Consider the following 19197-nt stretch of genomic DNA (forward strand, 5'->3'; position numbering starts at 1 on the left):
AAGGCAGACAGAGCACAGTGCTGGACATTCAGTGAGGGTCCAGGGAACGGAGAAGAGGCCCAGGGAATCCCACCACCTGAAACTGGGGTTTGAGGGAAGGACTTGCCCAAGGCCACACCGTGAGTGACAGGCTGGGGGGACCTGGCCTGGGTCGGCTAGACTCACAGTCCTGCCTGCTCATACCCGAGGACGGGATGCAGCAGCAGGGTGGCCCCCGGGGACAGGGCCCAGTCCCCAGACACTCCCGAGGAGGCAGCCCAGGGAGGGGAGCCTGAGGACTCCAGGGTTCGGCAAAAAACATTTATTGCTATTTGACCTCTGCCCTCGTGCCCGCATTTCCCAGGAAGCGAGCCCCCTGAGACACTGGGACAGACGGAGGCCACGGCTCAGGACGGGGGCCCGGGGACCAGCCAGGCCGCCCGCCCGCAGCACCGCCCAGGGGCCAGGTGTCCCCGGCGGATGTTAAGCTCGGTGGCAAAGGTCCGAGCCTTCTGGTAGAAGAACAGGGACTTCTCCCGGTCCAGGAGGAAGTTGTGGTAGATGGCAGCCAGGCGCGTGTAGATCTTCATCTGCGCCTTCTTGTTGCCCAGGTCCACGGCCGCTGCCAGTGCCAGCTGGTAGTACCCGGCCGCGTCGAGCGGGTCCTGCAGGGGAGACGGCATGTAATCAATAGGACAGCTCCGCACCGGGTGCTTTGGGGGAGCTGTCTCCCCCAAGGCTGTGCCCTGCCTGCCTCTCCAACCCCAGGGCTGGGCCCACGACAGAGCTCCAGGGGCACAGGACGCTTCATCGCCCCAGACGGGCCACACCCGGGGCTGCCTGAGAGCAACTGGAGGTCTGTGGGGGCCTGGACTGGTGTCTCGGTGGCCCTGGTCCCTCCTGTGCTCTAGACCCACTGGTCCTCCCCCTTCCTGGGGCCAGGGTCTCAAACCTCGTAGCACCCAGCGTCCCCTCGTCCTGGAAGCCTCTTCCCTGCTCACCCCTGGGACCTGGGGGGACATCTGTGGCTTCCCCTTGAGCTGAGCTGGGGTCTGACTGGCTGCTCTGAGAGCTCCCAGCAGGGCTACCCCGGCCCAGGGTGGCCACGGCTTGACTCCCTCCAGCCCACGTCCACACTGATGCCAGCACGAACGGCCTTCCCCAGGCCAGGCCCAGCGCAAAGCCGCTCATGGGTGTCATCTCAGAATCCCCTGCAGCTCCAAGGGGGCGTGCCTCCCCCCAGGTCATGGGATCCCGTTTCAGACACATCTTTGCCTCAAACCCAGCGTTCCCAGGCTGGGATGTTCCCCACCCCCGCCAACTCCTGTCTCCCACCCCAGCATCCCCAGGTCCTCCACCCGAGGTCACCCAAGGGACTGCTCTAAACCCAAACCCAGCCCGGCCACCCCCTGCTCACAATGCCTGCCCAGGACACAGGACAAAGTCCAATGTCACCAGCCCTGGCCCCTCACTACCCCCCCGCCCCCCGCCGAGCAAGGACCCAGAAGACAATTAAAGCAGGTGTGTGTAGCAGTTCAGCGACACTGTCCCAGCCCCGGCCCCGGCCAGGCACAGGACCCTGTGTGGAAGGCAGGGACGGGGAGGCCAACACGGCTGATTCTGGAACTACAGGACCACAAGGGTCGACCAGCACTGAAACAGAGGGAAGCTGTGGGAGCCTGGGAAGCACCTGACTCAGCCTGGGGTGGGATGGGAGGGCTTCCTGGAGGAGGAGGCATCTCAAATAATGGAAGGAATTGGCCAGAGTGGGCGGTTGGGGGTGGTGGTGTGCATTCCTGTGCACGTGTGCACATGTGTGTGTACAGGCTAGCGGGTGGCAGACCCAGAATTCACACCCAAATCTTTCCTAGTCCAAGCCTCGCCCTTTCAGCTATGACCCACCACACACAGGCTAAAGATGGTCCTGCCTCTGTCCAGGTCCTCTTTCTCCTTCCCATCCCTGCCCCACGCAGGAGAGCCCCTTGGTCACACCCAGGGCACGAGGGGGCCGCTTTCCCTCCTGGGCACGTGGAGAAGGATGGGAGGTGAGGGAATTCTAAGGCCTCAGCGTGGTAAAGGCAGGCGTGGCCTTGGCAGGGCGATCACGGTGAGGCTGTGGATGGTAGCACAGCCTGGGAAGCCCATTTGGAGGGAAGCGAAGGCGTTATCTGCCCCTTGACCCCAGTTGCCCAGCCAAGGGAACCTGGCCTCAGTTGCAGCCCTGCCCTTTCCTTCCTGCCCAGAGTGACTGTGGAGGGATTAGCCCCCGTCCCCAGGGCTCCCTCCCAGCGTCAGGGGCCAGCGAGCGTTCCGCCTGGGCTTAGATCAGATACCTGGGGTCTGGAACTGACCCTGGCCTGGCTCACCCCCCCTTCCCCATCTTGGGTAAATCTGTTCACCTCCCCAGCCTCAGTTTCCCCTTCTTGTTTTGAGCTGAGGAACCTCACACGGCTCCCTGCTGAGGCACAGAAGCGATCATGCAGAACCTGGGGTGGTACGTGCTTGATGTGGCCCTATCCTCAGACCGTCCAGGGCCACAGGGCTCGGGGCGAACGGAGAGGTTGGCTCAGGAGAGGCTGGCCCCAGTCGCTCCACCACCAGGCCCCCCGCCCAGGAGGGGGGCCCTGATGTGGAGAGAACGAGCAGGGTCGCAGGGCCCCAGGGTGCCAGGGTGTGAGTCTCGGAGGCCCATGCCCGCAGGGCCACAGGGCTGCAGAGTCCCAGGCGCTGAAGGTGAAGTGCGCTATTCCTCATTCTACCGTAATTAGCTACCCACTCCTGGCCTCAGTCTCCGCCCTGTCCTGTGGACTCACCAGCTCCTCCTACAGCAAAGCATTTGAAGAGCCAACCACACAAATTCCGGACAGCACGGAGCCTGGACAGCACGGAGTCTGGACAGCATGGAGCCCGGACACCACGGAGCCCGGACAGCACGGAGTCTGGACAGAATATAGCCCGGACAGCACGGAGTCTGGACAGCATGGAGTCCGGACAGCATGGAGTCTGAACAGCAAGGAGCCTGGACAGCACGGAGCCCGGACAGCATGGAGCCCAGACAGCACGGAGCCCAGACAGCACGGAGTCTGGACAGAATATAGCCCGGACAGCATGGAGCCCGGACAGCATGGAGCCTGGACAGCACGAAGTCCAGACAGCACGAAGCCCGGACAGCACGGAGTCTGGACAGCATGGAGCCCAGACAGCATGGAGCCTGGACAGCATGGAGCCTGGACAGCATGGAGTCTGAACAGCAAGGAGCCTGGACAGCATGGAGCCCGGACAGCATGGAGCCCAGACAGCATGGAGCCCGGACAGCACGGAGCCTGGACCCCGGTGGGGCTCAGCGCAGGGGTCATCACTGCCTTTGGGATCCCCCAGCACTGCCTGGCTCTGACAGAGCAGAGGCTGCAGTGACCACTTCTGACCACCATGTGTCACCAGTGCACAGGCTGGTCTGCCCTATAGGCAGGGGACTGGGGGTCACCTGCAGGGAGTGGGGAATCTTCCAGGGCCACGCCAGCTCCTAGATGCCATTAGTTGGGGAGGGGAAAGGGAAGTGCTCAGCCCCTGCGCTGGGGCACCCTCACCCCTCAACCAACACAGAGCAGGGACCCTGTGCAGGTGCTGTGCTAGACGCAGAGTGGGGGTGACGGGGGGTGTCTGCCCGTACGGGGAGCGGCGGGGAACAATAGAGGAGACATTTCCAGGCCCTCGTCTGCATCCACGGCGGGGCTCAGAGACAAATGGAAAAGCGGTCCCCTTCTCCTCCCAGTCCTGTGGCACCCCACCTCGAGCCCCAGCTTCCGTCTCTGTGAAGTGAGGTGATAACAGTGCCCCTACCCCCATCCAGGTGATGTGAGGACTCCAGGAAGGAAGCGCTCTGCACAGACTGGCGAGCTTCCTGGAGGAGACGCCAGGGTTTGGGTTGCACCTTGCAACGTGGGTCTCTGGGAATAACGGCGACCCTTCCCCTGCCCCAGGAATGTCTTTATCCCCCTCCCCCATTACTCTGTGGCTAATTCCTGCTCGACTCTCGAGACTCAGCTTTGCTCAGCTCCTCCAGGAGCCCCCCGCCACCACTACGCACCATTTTGTCCTTTACCCAATGGCTGCATCATCTGTTCACACGTCAGCCTCCCGCACTGACCCTGGGCTCTAGAGGGCAGGGCCTGACCCGCAGGGGGACTCAGAGAGTGTCCGCTGGCCTTGCCTCTCCTCACAGGAAGCCCACTGGGACCCAGGCCTCCCCGGTGTGCGTGCACGATGGCCGCCTCACCCCAGCGTCCCAGCCCTGCCTGCACCCGCCCACCTTGAGGTCGTAGAAGATGATGTCTCCGAGCACCAGATACACCTTCACGTAGTACAGGGTCTCCTCGTCAAATTCCAGTGGCGAGGTGCAGAGCGAGAGTGCCTTGAGGTAGAAGTGCTCGGCCAGCTCCCCGTGGCCCAGCTGCTGGTGCAAGGCGGCCAGCCGATGGTAGGCCACCCGCTCGTTCAGCCGGTCCCCTGGGGACGCAGGGAGGGGTCACGGGTGAGGACACGGCTGCTCAGGGTGGCGGGGCACAGGTCAGCCAGGAGCACCCGGCCGTCACCGTCTCCGAGCTCCAGCCGGCCCCTTCCTGGCCCCAGACTCACTTTCCCATCTGTGAAGGGGACCTGATAAGGCCCGCTCCCCTTCTTCCTCGGGGATGCGGCAGAGTCATGGATCACGCTGCCCTGGCTCTGGGCCTGCACGGACCCCCCTGGACAGGGGGCTTTGGTGACTGTTTTGACTGGAGAACCCAAAGTCCTGCGGTCTGTGCACCTGCAGGTGCCAGGGCCCCGGTCAACCTGAAAACACGACCTTTGGCCTCCCGCTGTACAGTCAGCGGCCCCTACCCCGTCCTCGGGGAGTCACCACACAAGGCTGTCTCCAAGATCCTCCCCCTTCCAGGGCTCCCCTGCTGGGCACCTACTGTGTGCCCAGCCCTCCTGGGCTCCCTGTCTCGGGGAAGACATTAGGCACAGAGGGATGCGGGCATTGAGGGACCGGCCTCTGAAAAGGGGACCGGGATTTGGCCAGCCAGCAGGGGCTGCTGGCAGCGAGTGGGGAAGGGATAGCGGGAGGGGACAGCAGGCAGAAAGGCACGGGCTGGGCCCACCTGGGGCCTTGGCCAGCCTTGTGGTCAGCAAGGTGGGGGGCGGCGGGGGAGCCGCAGAGCTGGCGTTGCTCGTCCAGCCTGCGGCGCTTCCTGAGACCCCGGGCAGGCGGGCGGGGCGGGTGCGCTGCTGCCCGTCTCAGCAGCCTGGCCCGCAGGAGAGGCGCCTGCAGCCCGGGAGACGCGCGGCCGCGCTCAGACCTCAGAGGGGGAGGCCCTGGGCCCCGGGTGCGGCTTACCGAGGGTGACGCTGAGGGCCAGGGCCGTGTGGGCGAACTCCAGGCCCTCCTGCGGCGCCTCCGTCTCGGCCAGCAGCGCTGCCAGCTTGTTGCAGAGACGCAGCTCGGCCTCCTGGCTCCCCATGTTCACGGCCAGGGGCAGCGCCCGGTCCTGCGAGCACAGGCGGGCGGGTCAGGCCTCCGCCCGCAGCAGCCAGCCAGGCCCGGTACCCTCCTCAGAGCCCCCACTAACCCACTGGAGCTTTACACAGCTCTGCCCCCCCAGGAAAGGCCAGCTCAGAGTGGTGTGACACCCCCAGCGTCACTGGGCCACGAGTAAGCTGGGTGTGAGCCTTGCCCATCGAGCTACACCACACACACTCAGACCAGCCCTGACCCTCCTGGGTGGTGGGCGCCTGACCAGGAAGGTCCAACGCCCCTCTAGGCTCTAAATACGCCGCGCTTATCTGTCCCCTGGGGCTGAGCCACATGCACGAGCTGGGCAGACGGACGGGGAGAAGCTGCCCTCCCTGGCAGGCACGTGCAGACCTGGCCCTGCTCCGGGTCCTCCCCCTGATGTGCTGTGTGTCCTTAGGCACACCCCTGTGCCTCTCTGAGCCTGTTTATTTATCTGTAAAACGGGGACAGTCCTCGCCTCCCAGGGGTGTTTGGATCACGGAGATGCATGTCCTCCGATGGTCCTTCTTTGCTCTGTCCCTCCCAGGCTGGGGCTGGGGGCCAAGGTCATCCCTGACCAAACCACCGGGAAACTAAACATGTGCGTGGGGGACGCCGCCTCCAGGAGGGATGCCCCCTGAGGCCCACCCGCCTGGACCCACAGCCGCCGCTCACCCGGTAGAAGGACACGGCTTTCTCCCGCTCCCAGGTCCCGTTGAAGAAGATGTCTCCAGCCGCCTCAAAGAGCTGCAGCCCCAGCTTGGGGTCCCCTGTGTACAGGGCCGCGTTCTGTGCCACCTGTGGGGATGCAGAAACTCTCATGGGTCCCCCAGTGACCCGGCAGGGCGAGGCGGCAGGGCCCGCTGGGGGAAGCTCACAGCCACCTGCCGGCCGCCCGGGACCCTCTATCACACCGACACGGAGCGAGGGTTCTTTCCTCTCATACACCTCAGTCCCTGTGCATGCGGGGCCCTTGTCCCCTGCTGGCATGAGGACAAATCATCTAAGCTCTGTGTCCCAGGAGGAGGCCTTTCCAGCTGAGGCCCCAGGAGCCGGCACGTGTGGGCTGGGGAGGCGCTCGGGACGGAGCTCAGAGCCAGCCTCTGAATCCTGCCGGCCGTGCCCAGACCACAGCACCCTCTGCGCGGCTTCACCTGGGGCCCCCAAATCCTGGTTCCTTGGGCCCCCCTATCTTCCCTCCCGAGCACTTAGAGACACCCGACCGCATGTCCACTTGTCTCTCCCTCCAGAGGACTGAGGCTGTCGCTCCTCTGCCGCGTCCAGGGCTTTGCACGTGCCTGGCGCGTAGTAGGTGCTCAGAAAAAAACGCCGAGTGACTGAGGGGACCAGCCCTGGTCCGCAGTCCAGCCACACCCAGCGGCTCGCAGCCCTGACCTTGCTGCGCTCCCGGGCACCGCTGGGCCTTTGCACCTATGAGTCCTGGTGCAGGAATACCCCATATGCCTACCACCGCCCTACAATTCAAACAGCCTCCGTGACCCCAGGCTGACCGAGCGCACCCCCCGCTCCTTTCTGTGCCGCAGCCCTGGCCCCAGGCAGCATTCCTTGTAGAGGAGGCTGTACCCCCACCAGCCGCCAGCTACTGATCTGGTTCGTCAACCCCGGCCTGGCCCAGGGGAGGTACACAGCAGGTGCCCCAAAAGGAAAAAAACCCGCAAGGCTCTTGAGTCTCTCAATTTGTCACAAATCACGTCATGTTTGAGAAACTGTCAAAAAACGGAGCTTCTGTGATAAATGTGTTTTTTAAGGAGAAATGCCGTGCACTGCTGAAGCGAGTTCTGTGTGTCAGCTGAGCGGGCACGACATTTGCACATTTATCGAGCACTTGCTGTGTACCAACACAGCCGGGGGCACTGTCCCCAGAGCCTCTGTCCCCAGAGCTCAGTTGGTTATGGAGGATGCTGGAGGTCTGGGGCGGCGGGAGATGGCGCGGGCACCTGGCACGCGGCAGCTTAGGGGTGAGTGGGCGGGTGGGTGAGCGACCGCGCGCGCACGCCCGGAGCCCTCGCACCTGGATGTAGACATCCACCAGCTCGTTCTGCTGGAGGATGTAGTAGATCTTCCCCGCCTGCAGCCAGGCGTGCGCCTCCTTGTCCTTCTTCTGCAGGTCGATGAATATCCCCAGACTGCGCTTGGTGTAGTCCAGCGCGGATTTGTAGGCCCTGGAATTAGAGGTGGGCGGTCAGAACAGGTCTCCCGGGCCAGCCGCCCATGTGGATTGGACGGGGCTCTCCCCGGGGCCGTCTGGTGACCATGGACCTGAAACGTCAGGAGCAGGAAAAGAGCCTGCCCTTCCCAGGCTGCAGGGAGATCCGGGATGAACGTACAGCAACTCGTCCAGCAAAGATGAAGGAGGCCCTTGGGACGGAAGCAGGCACCACAAGGCAGGAGGAGCGTACCGTTCGTCTGCCTCGCTTCCCCAAACACAGGCCCGTGTCACTTCCAGACGCAGCAGGGATTGTGGCCACTGGGCAGAAATTTAGAGATCGTCCAGGCTACTGGCTATCACACCAAGGGAAGATCGGAACCACCCAGGGGGGCTGTTCAGACACAGATCGCCGGGCTCTGCTCCCAGAGCTGCTGACTCAGGAAGTCTGGAGTGGGGCCTGGGAATGTGCATTTCCAACCAGCGCCCCAGCAAGGTGGAGGCTGCTGATCCGGGGTCCCCACTTTGTGGAGCATCGATCTAGGTCGCTGGCCCATTGGCCCTGCTGTGAAACGGAGGCCCGAGGATGAGAGGCGGAGGCCAGGACGGGCACACCTGAGTCCCGGGGAACCTGGCTCCTTCCCTGCCCTCGGGGAGCCCCCACGCTGCCGGGGGTGTTGTGAGACTACCAGCCTGCAGGCTGTGTGGTCCAGCCATGTGCCACCCACCCCCGCTCAGGATGCTCTGGGTGGGCTTCTTCACATGTGGTTCTGAAATCCTGTCCCAGGGAAGCAGGTGGGACAGTCAGCTGTCTCCAGTGGATGAGAAGCCTCTGGGCACACGTGGCTGCTGTTCTCACATCTGAGGGGACAGACGAGGACCAGACTACCTCGCCCAGAGCTGGGCCAGCGAGAAAAGACTCAGGGCAGAGCGGGGTCAGCTTCCAGAAGCCACCACGGCAGGAAGAAAGGTCCAGAAACACATGCTCTGCCTCCCTTGGGGATGAGACCAGGCCTGCTGGCCCAGAGCCCGTCTGACCCTAAGGGATGAAATGGCCCTTGAGGAGGGGCTGTCCTAGGATGGTGGTCCAGCATCCTCACCACCCTGCCCGCCCCCAGGGCCAGCCCTCACCTCTCGGTGCCCAGGGCCAGGTAGAGCTGGCTGATGGCCTCCAGGAGCTGCCCCTCCAGCACCTTGTCGGCCACCCTGCGGGCCAGCGAAAGCTGGAACTCGTGGTAGACGACACACTGGGCCTCACTGGGCATGACTGTGCTGTAGAAGTGACACAGCCGCTGGACGGCGTGCAGCTGGCCTGGGCGGGAGACAAAAGGAAAAGGCTCCCATCATGCATCACAGCAACGTTTGCAGGGTCAAAGTCCCCTGCTGGGTGCCCGCCTCTGTGCGCTGGGGTCATTGCACATGCAGACAGGCTGAGTGTCCTGCTCAAGGTCACACAGCCGGCGAGCATCTCGAGACAGGGCCGGGCCAGGCACGTCACAGGGGCTCGAGGGACAGCACCGACCACTTTTATAACCCTCAGGCTGGGCCGTCCTGGCCGGGCTCTCCCACCGCGCCAGGGTGCTGTTTCTGCTTCACAGAGCTCCTCCCAGCCCAACAGGGGCTGCCCTCACACTGAGCGGACAAGGCAGGGATCACCGGCACCCCCTGTGGCAGAGCGGCAAGCTGAGTTCAAAGCTGGGGCACACGGCATGCGGGGCAGAAGGGATTCAAATCCAGCTCCGCTATTCCACAGCCGATCCTCCTTCATGAAGCCGGGCTCCAAGCCCTCAGCCGTACTTGCCTCTCCTAAAACCAGAGGGTTGGGAACCATTGGGAGCTTCCACTCTTAAAAATAACCCGGGGATGAACAAGGCAAGAGAAGACTTGAACGACACGGCGAACCAACCAGACCTAACAGACCACAGAACAGGTCCCCAGCAACAGCAGAACACGTGTTCTTCACGTGCCCATGAACATTCTCCAGGACGGACCAGAGGCTGGATCACAGAACTATTCTCTGTAAACGTAAAAGGATTGAAATCATGCGAAGCGTGTTCTCCAGGTGCGACGGAATGAAATCAGGAATCAGTAACAGAAGGAAGTTTGGGAAATTCACAGACCTGTACACATGGGCAGCATATTCCTCAATCACCAGTGGGTCAAGGAAGGAAACTAAAAGATATTGGAGATGAGTGAGCATAAAAGCACAACGTACCACAATTTAGGGGATGCGGAGAAAGCAGTGCTTAGAGGAACTGCATTACTGTAAATGCCTGTGTCAAACAAAGAATAAAAAATTCAAATCAAAACCCTAAACTCCCCCCTTAAGAAACTAGAAAAAGAAAAGTTAATTAGACCCAAAGCAAGCAAAAGGAAGGAAAAATAAAAGTTCAAGCGGAAATGATAAAATGATAGAGAATAGAAAGATAGAGAAAATCAATGAAACCCAGGGATGGTTCTTTGAAAAGATTAACAAAATTGACAAATCTTTAGCTGGACTGACCGAGAAAAAAAAGAAAGAAGATGAAAATCACTAAAACCAGGAGTGAAAAAGGGGACATTACTTCCGATCTCACGGAAATAAAGGGCATGCTATGAACAGCTGTATGCCAACAAATTAGGGAACCAGGATGGAACGGACAAATCCTAGGAAGACACAAACTACTGAAAGGGGCTAAAAAAGGAACCAGACCACGCACGGAGTGACCCTGGGGTGTCACCCTAGCCCTTAGTCTCCTCACTGTTCAATACAGGGGAGGAGCAAACAACATGACCCTCTGGGTCCCCCAGCTCTGCATTTCCAAGTCTGAGTCCCCAGGGCCCGGGTTTGGGGAGGTGGGTCAAAGGAGGTTTCTGATAGGCACACGGGGGGGCCACGTTCCACTGCCAAGCACCACCAGGACCTGCCTGAGGGCACGGGGAGGGTCAGGGACCCAGCTCTTGGTTCCTTCTGGAGGTCCAGAGGGACCCCTTCCAGCCTCAGTGAGTGGTCTACATCCCTCAGTAGCTCCCCAGTGCTCTCAGGAAAAACAGCAAACCACAGTCTGGGCTCCTGGGCCCCTGCCTAGCTTCCCACCTGAGGTTCTCACCACACCCCCACCTGACCCTCTCACTCCAAACTCTGCGCCTCCCTGTGTGGCCCAGCTCACTCACCCCAGGGCCTTTGCACTGGCTGCTCCTTCTGCCAGACCCCCATCCCGTGCTTGGCGAAAGCCTCCTCCTCCCTCAAGTCCCAGACTGATCAGACTGCCCCGACCTACGAGCTGAACTGATCAGACTGCCCCGACCTACGAGCTGAGGCCTGGCCCCCATGTTTAAGCTGAGCTCCTGCTTTTGTGGCTCTTGTGACCCAGGCATCTGTCTCCCACGCTTGGCTGCCAGCCCCCAGTGAGGACCGCTCAGGTCCCTTTGCAGGTGGAGCCCCGCACAGAGCCTGGAGTATTCACACAAGTCGCTGTTGGATGAAGCAACTGTCCTGCACCCTCTGTGCAGGGGAGACGCCAGGGCTGCAGGGAGATGCCAGCACCAGCTAAAGCACCCAGCATTCAAGGCCCAGGGGGCTCCTCGGCACGGCTGCCCCCCCCGGCCTGGGCTACGTCCAGGGTCACCACCGCCCATTTGCCGGAGATGGCCAGGATTCCCGGCCTCGGGACTTTCAATGTACAAAGCAGGACGGTCCCAGGCAAACCGGGATGAGTCGTTTGCCCTGGTGACATCGACCCGGCGTGGGACACCCTCAAGGCGTCTGCAAACGTCTGCTGGTTTCCAGCACTCGGCATTGTCAGTGCAAAAACAACCGCTCGCCTCTGAATCGCAAACCCCAGGTGTGTTCTGAACAGAGGTGGAAAGGAAACGTGTTTTCTTTCTTTCCAGGAAGCCAGTGTGGCCCACACTTACTCTCCAAATGGTCCGTCTCCACGGCGACCAGAAAGGCCCACTCGTAGTAGCACTTGCCCTGCCGGGTGAGGGCCCTGCGGGTGCACAGGTGACCCAGCCGCAGGAGCACCTGGGTGAAGTCTGGGCCGCACTCTCCGCTGGGCAGCCGCGAGAAGAGCTTCACGGCCTCCAGGAAGTAGTGCTGGGCCAGCCTGCCGGCGCCGGTCTGCAGACACAGGGTCCCGAAGTTGGCCAGGACCACCGCCTTGTTCCGCTGGCGACCCAGGCGCCTGGCAACCCGCAGGGCGCGGTAGTAGCCCTCGGCCGCCTGCTGGGTCCTGCCCATCCTCTTCAGGGCGATAGCCGCCATGTTGGCGATCACGCCCTCCTGGTCCAGGGCGGCCACCGCCGCCTCCAGGACGGACTCCAAGATGTCCAGGGCTGCCGGGATCTGCCTGTGAAGCACGTGCAACCAGGCGAGGGCCACCAGGCGGTCCACGACCGTGCGGCCGCCAATCTGGGCGTCCGTCTCCGCGGCCCGCGTCATGAAGGCGATGGCCCTGCCCTGTCGCCCGTGCTGGCTGTGCAGCCGGGCCAGGCTGGCGTAGATGGGGCCGCGCAGCGCCTGCCCCGTGCCCGAGGCCGGGGAGGCCAGGGCCTGCAGGAGGTAGGGGGCGAGCTGGGCGGGGAGGCGGGGGAGCTGGGGGCTGCCCCGCAGGACCAGGGCCGCGCTCCGGAGCGCGCTGTCCAGCGAGCCCCGCGCCCGCCGCGAGGCCACCTTGACGCAGCTCAGCGCCAGGTGCGGGAGGCACTTGCGGCTGTAGACGTCCGCCAGCAGCAGGTAGCAGTCGACGGGCCACGAGGCGCCCGGAGCCCCCGAGGCCCCGTGCAGCTGCAGCAGCCTCTCCAGGAAGGGCAGGGCCTCCTCGGGCCGCTTGCCGCGGGCGTGGTGCTCGGCCAGCAGGAAGCAGGCCCGGGCCTCGGCCTGCGGGCTGCGGGCGCCGATAGCCCTCCGCAGGCCCAGCTGCAGGAGCCCCGACTCGGCCTCGGAGCCGCCGACGTGGCCGGGCGTCCCCAGGAGCAGGGCCAAGGCCTTGGGCACCACCTGCGCGCACTTCTCCCTGTTCTTCTGCCGCAGGTGGACGGCGGCCAGGCTGGTGTACACGGCCGCCACCAGGACGAGGTCCCCGAAGCGGCCCCCCAGCGCCCCCAGGGCTTCCTCGAAGTACACGCGGGCCTGGGACAGCTTCAGCCGCCGGACGCACAGCCGCCCCAGCAGGAAGCAGAGCCTGGCCAGGGCCATGGGCAGCCCGGCCTTCTTGGCCACCCCCCGGGCCTCAGCCAGAAGCCGGGCCAGCTCCTCATCGTCGGTGAAGCCGCCAAACACGCCGCTCAGCCTGGGCGGGGCGAGGTCGTACAGGCCCTGGAAGCCGGCCTCGAAGCCGGGCTTATCCAGGAACTGCAGCAGGGAGCCCAGGGCCTCCGGGTCAGCCCGGGCATCCCCGGCGTCCAGGCGGAAGGAGAGGTCCTTGGTGTCCGGTGAGCTCGCACCACCGGATGCCCCGTGGACGCCCGGGGACGTTGGCTCCTTGGGGCAGCCCCGGCAGGACTTGGCGTCTGGTGAGCTCGCACCACTGGACGCCCCGTGGATGCCCGGGGACGTTGGCTCCTTGGGGCAGCCCCGGCAGGACTTGGCGTCTGGCGAGCTCACACCACTGGATGCCCCGTGGACGCCCGGGGACGTTGGCTCCTTGGGGCAGCCCCGGCAGGACTTGCATCGTTCTAGGACATTCTTCACCTTCTGCAGGGTCTCACGTGGCTCTGGGTGCAGGCAAGGCGGGGGCATCTCTGCAAGTGACCAGAATGCCCATGTGGGTTAGAGTGTGGCCTGAGTCCAGGCTGGGCCAGGGCGCGTCCCTCCCCGAGCCGCAGGGTCCCTGTCACCTCTCCCACGGGGCTGCCCTGAGCGTCTGAGATTTCTGCGGATTGTGGAGCGCAGAGCTGGGCGCAGTGCGGGGCCGCAGTAGGAGTGACTGCTGGGGGGACACAGAGCAGGTTGGCCAAGCTTTTATCGAGGGATGCTCCTCGCCTCTGCCCTTCCCTCTCAGCCAGGTGAGGAGCCCCCGTGAAATCAATCAGTAGCCAATCAGCCCTGCTGGCCAGCGTGAGCTCAAAAGCACCCACAGAACCGACAGTGGCCTGTGTGTCCATCTGCCCGGCTGTAGCGTGGGGGTCATTATGACAGGAAACACCGGGAATGGCTCCCAGAGCCCGGGGCTCCCCCTTCATCTTGGCTGGTTTGGGAATCTGAGGCTCACTAAAGGGTTAAAGAGGAGTGCCAGAGAGCCTGGGGACAAGGAGGTGCCCACAGCTGCCCGCCAAGGGACTGTTGGCCTTGGATGGACTCAGCGCCCGGAGGCATGTCCAGCCTCGAGGAGCAAACACGCTACATTTCCTGTTGCAAAAACATGGGCTTTGAAGGGGAATTTGTTTGGAAGGAAAGAACCAGGATCTAAAGACTCTTCTGTTTCGAGTTCACTTGTAGAAAAATATGTTCAGAACTGTCTGTTAGTCTGTAAAGCCTAAGAATTTAAAACATTAAGTACGGTTGAGCGGCAAATGTGCGACGTGACCGTGTACTCGATTAGCTAAGAAACGCCTGCACCCAGTGGCGGCAAGTGGGCTCCCCAGGGCATCTTCCCACGTTATCCCGGTTATCCTGTCCCCGACAGCTGAGATCCTCCCCGAAGAGAAGCCTGCAGAGGGTCTGGGGAGGAGGGAGGGCCCTGGCATCGCCCTGGGGCCCCGGGGGCTGGCTTCCGGGCCTCTTCAACCACATCCCACAGTGGTCCGTCTGTGTTTGTGCTTAGATGGTGCCCATCCCCAGGGAATCTCAGAGGGTCCTTGGCACCTGTGTCCCCAGGCTCTCCCTGCCTCCGACCCCCTACTGTGGGGAGGGGGAGTGTGGAGGGAGAAGGAGGGGGTCTCCCCGAACCAGCCCCCCACAGGAAAGAGCAGATCCTCAAGGGACTTTTCCAACGTAAGCCTCCAAATTCAGCAAGCTCCACACCCCCTTCACCCCTCCAAGCAGGGCGCGGGGCAAACTTCAGCTGCTCTAGGTTACCTGAAAGGAGCCCAGAACGAGGCATGAGCTCAGACAATGGCGGGGACGGTCCGTCTTTGCTGGGGACAGTGCAGGGGGACCCGGCATGGGCTTGGCCGTGGAGAGGTCACCCTCCCTACACAGGCACAGTGCAGGGGGGCTGGCACGTTTGTTGGGGACCTGCTGCGGCAGTGGAGGGGAGCCTCGCCTCCACCTCACCCGACGTGCCCCCTCCAGCCCTCCCCCACGGAGGAGTAAGGTCCATCGCCAGCACCCATCCAAGCCCAGCTCTGCCCCCTCTGTCTGGCATCACCCCACGGCCCAGCCCCGTGACCGGAGGGACCCCAGGCCGTGTGGGAAGAACGTACCATGTTCTTCCTGTTGCTTCATCTCAGCTTCTTCTGTGTCTGAAAAGGGAGAGAAGGAAAGCATCACCGTCCGGCCAGCACCCTGTGTGTCCAGGGCCAAGTCGGGGCGGGGCGGGGGGGGTGCGCACCAGAATCGTAACGTCCCTGACACCAGCTCCCTGAGGGGAAACGGACTGGGCCGGGGGTGGGGTGGGGCACTGGCCGAGGAGCCATATCTTCCAGGACGTGTCCCCGCCCTAGGCCTCCCCTGCAGGACTCCATCCTCCCTGAGAGGCTGACGACTTCTGCAGCTCCCGCTCTGGGAACAGGGGACGCGCTCCCCACTGATCCCGTCAGCTCTCCCACGGGCAGGGCGGCAGATCTGGGATTGAACCCCTCCTCTCCCACTGCCAGCGCCTCAGTTCCCACCTCCTGAAAATGGGCTGGCGCTAATTGCCCACGGCGTTGCCATAGAAACCAAAGGAGAAAAAGAGCTGCAAAGACACATGGGAAGTGTGACGTGCTGCCAACTACGGAGCACCCGCCAGAGAGGATCCCACAACACCCCGCAAACGAGGGCCCCAGCGCGGCCTCCGCAGAAAGAGAAGAAATCGTGGGCCAGGCTGGCTTAAGCCTGATACGCCAAGGTCAAATTTAAGTATGCCTGTTTAGGAAGAAAAACTGATTTGTGGGATCTCGAAAGTTTAAATCTAATATTGGCAGGAAAAGCCTTATAACACGTGTCAGCAAGCAGGCAGAAAAGATGTGTGTGTGCATGTGCACATATGTGTGGATGTGTGTACATAGGCACACGTATGTGTACATATGTGTGTATTCACGAGTGTGTGCATATGTATATGTACATGGTGGGTATGTGGGTGTACGTGTATGGCTCTGAGTGTGTCTGTATGTATTCATCTGAGTGTGTGTGCATGTGTGTGCATATATCTGTGTGGGTGTGTACACATGCGAGCATTTATCTCCATCCAGAGGGGTGAAGGAATGAGCTGTAACGTTACGTCCCCACGACCCGTGGGAGCTGGGGGTAAGTTTGCTCCAGCACCGTCCCCTCTGCTGCATTTCCTTTCGCTGTGGCTGCTGACATGCTTCCTTCATCTACGATTTGCACTGCAGCCCGGGGCCCGCACGCTGGCCCTGCCCCAGTGCAGCAGGGGGCCTTAGGCGGGCACCTGGAGTTAGCGGAGGAAAGGCTTCGCTGAGGCCCATCCTCGGGCAGCTGGGAGGCTCGGGCCCGCTTTCCTGCATCTCCCGGCCCCTCACCCTGGCTCCTCTGTGTCTGGCCCGGCATGTCCCCACCTACCAGGAAGGCAGTGACAGCAACTGGCTGGTCACCTTTAAGAGCCCAGGGGCTGGCATTCATTACTGTGGCGTGACGGAGGAAGCAGAACATTCCCGAAGGGAAGCGGGGTGGGTGCCGCTGTGAACAGTGGGTGAAGCAGGTCCATCCAAAGCTCTGCTGAATGGACAGTCCAAACTCAGAGCCCGGTGCCGACCGAATAGGGCTGATGGGGTCTCAGCCACGGGACAGCTCTGCACCCTTCGTGGTCTTTCCAGAAGTCTGCCCCGAGAAAACTGTCCTAAATCATGGGCTGTAGGGTGTAACCAGCGGCGGGTCCTGAGAGGGGCCCGCAGTCATCCCGAGGGGGGTGGGAAGAGCGCCCCCCAACACCCCACACACCTACCCAAGCTGTACACAGTGCAGACGTCCGTGCTGGACGTCCTCCTGAGTAGCTGCCTGGCATCCTCCTCAGAAAAGCGTCCTTCGCTGCTGAAGAAAGACCTTTCCTCTTCATTGAGAAAAATCACATTTTCCAAGCTGGAAAAAATAAAGTGCATTTAGATTGCACGTTTCCAAGATTTCACACAAAGACCCTTTTCCACTCCCTCACTTGACAGATGGTCCCTGCATACCTATCCTGTGCCCAGCGGTGAAGACACCAAGATAAAAACAAAATAGATCCTGCCCTTAAGGTTGCTTTGTCTGGCCAGAGGCAGACGCCCAGGAGTGGGAAATGCCATGACAGATGCAGCTGGTCACAGCATCCTGGGAAGGTGAGCTCCTGGGCAGCCTTCAAAGCCCCACCTTAAATGCCCCTTCCCCTGCAAGGCCGGCCATGACAGCTGCAGGCAGACTCAATTCCTCCACACTGTAAGCTCCACACAGAGCCTCACACAACACGAGCTCAGGGCACGTGTGTGCTCCGAAAACTCAGGGAGAGGAAAACAGGAAGGAGACAGGGAGGGGGAGGCAACTTCTGCTTACAGGGCTAAATTACCAGCAAAATATGAAACTTTCACACGTACTTTGGAACTTAGAGGGAGCTCTTTTGAGAAGTTAAAGAAAACCTTAGGGTAGATTGCAGGACATTCGATAAAATAGGCCTGTATTCCTCAAAAGTGTCGGTGTCCTAAAGGACAAAGAGAACAGGGAACTGTCTCAGATCAAGGAAATGAGACTAAAGAGACAGACAGGTGCTCACATGGGGTCTGGAATTTTCTTTGGCTATAGAGGGAATTACCGGAAAATTTGGTAAAATCTAAGGTCTGCAGAAACAGGATTCTATCAACGTTAACTTCCTGATTTTGACAGTTGTGCTGTGGTCACGCAAATGATGTCCTGATTTCTGGAAACACATATCGCATTATTTAGGGGTAAAGGGACATTGTGTTTGCAACTGACTCCCATAGAAAAAAAAAAAAAGAGGAGAAAGTAAACATCATAACATGTCAACATTTGGGCAACCTGGGTGAAGGACATCCAGGAATTTTATGCCCTTTTTGTATCTTTTCCCTAAGTCTGAAATTATGTCAAAATAAAGTTAAAAGAAATGAATAGCTACCAGAATGCTCATTAAACAGAAGATAAAAGACTCAGATCTGGAATAGGAAAGATGTCTGGTAAACATCTGTTGAGTGAATGAGGGAAGCTGTTAGGGCTTCTCCAGCTGTAAACAGGACCAATGGCACTGGGCCCCGTCACCCTTCTGGGTTAAGGGAGGGCAAAACAGACTGGCTCATTCCCACAGCAATTGCAGCTCAGCCCGTCAGCAAGCTCAGGACAGGTTTAAGTCACATGGAGCCCAGACGTCTGTTGAGCCGTTGTGGTCTCCCCAGAGATGATGACCAAGGGTGCCTAAGGAGTGTTCCACAAAACAACAGCTAATAGTGTTGTCTGGGGCTTCCCTGGTGGCGCAGTGGTTGAGAGTCTGCCTGCCGATGCAGGGGACACGGGTTCGTGCCCCGGTCCGGGAAGATCCCACATGCCGCGGAGCGGCTGGGCCCGTGAGCCATGGCCGCTGAGCCTGCACGTCTGGAGCCTGTGCTCCACAATGGGAGAAGCCACAACAGTGAGAGGCCCGCGTACCGCAAAAAAAAAAAGTAGTGTTGTCTGGAGGTCAAGTGTGAAGAACGCGTTTCAACAGGAAAAAGAAAAGTTTCAGACTCTGGGTGCCTTCCTTGTGCTGGGAATCCCCGTGGACCAGCAGCCAGGGCGTGTGGAAAGCACACCGTCACTGATGAAGTTTGAGATGGAGCCCTGGGGGGAACACACTTTGGGAAACTTGGGTCTAGCTGCTGCTCTGGGCATCCGAGCCCAGCCCAGCTTCAAACAGTTTCTGATGAACAGGAGGTCATGGAGCAGACAGACACTTGAATTAGGAAACAGAGGGACTGGTGCGACAGGTCATGAAGCCAGAGTGGCCTCTGAGACTTGGTTTGGGAGGCGTTGGTCTGTCTCAGGTGTCAGACAAGAATGAGACGGTGTGTATGTCAGGGCTAGTGGGGCGCCGAGGACGAGCATCTCACAGTGCGTCCGAGGGGCAGACGCTGACCCAGTGAAGGGTCCTTTCTCTACACTGACCCCTGGGCTGAGGTCTTAACCACAAAAGGTCAAGAGCACAGCTGTGCCGGCTGACCACTCTCTCAAGGCCCCCCTGCTGCTGCCCAGGGCCAGGCAGTGGGGACTTGGAGGTGACCAGACAGTCCTGGCTCAGAATCCCCTGGATGGGGGTGGGGAGGTAACACGGGGAGTAGAGCACAGCCAGGAAGGGTGCGCCCAGGGATGAGCCATTGGAGGTGAGACTGGGGGCCATGGAGAGCCCCCAGGAAAACGGGATGGTCGGGGTGGAGGGGACATCTCACGTAGAGGGAGGCGCATAACCCAGAATCGTTC

General features: G+C 61.2%; 1 protein-coding gene across 10 annotated transcripts in view; it reads right to left on the reverse strand.

Annotated features, from left to right (window-relative positions):
* Positions 1–286: 286 nt before the first annotated feature.
* Positions 287–19197, reverse strand: part of SH3TC1 (SH3 domain and tetratricopeptide repeats 1) — a 49587-nt gene continuing 30676 nt past the window's right edge. For 8 of the 10 annotated variants that reach the window (XM_073804809.1, XM_073804811.1, XM_073804810.1 and 5 more), the window contains 9 exons: positions 16709–16842; positions 15027–15065; positions 11577–13403; positions 8811–8991; positions 7545–7695; positions 6188–6310; positions 5357–5507; positions 4289–4485; positions 287–644 (listed from right to left, as the gene is read on the reverse strand). In XM_073804809.1, coding sequence (XP_073660910.1) covers positions 387–644; positions 4289–4485; positions 5357–5507; positions 6188–6310; positions 7545–7695; positions 8811–8991; positions 11577–13403; positions 15027–15065; positions 16709–16842 — 3061 coding nt within the window. In that variant the 3' untranslated portion in view covers positions 287–386. Of the gene's footprint in view, positions 645–4288; positions 4486–5356; positions 5508–6187; positions 6311–7544; positions 7696–8810; positions 13404–15026; positions 15066–16708; positions 16843–19197 lie in introns of those variants that run through there. The other 2 variants (XR_012331839.1, XM_073804815.1) reach the window with 2 other exon arrangements.

Source organism: Tursiops truncatus, chromosome 5, assembly GCF_011762595.2.
Source record: "Tursiops truncatus isolate mTurTru1 chromosome 5, mTurTru1.mat.Y, whole genome shotgun sequence".
Classification (NCBI taxonomy): Eukaryota; Metazoa; Chordata; class Mammalia; order Artiodactyla; family Delphinidae; genus Tursiops; species Tursiops truncatus.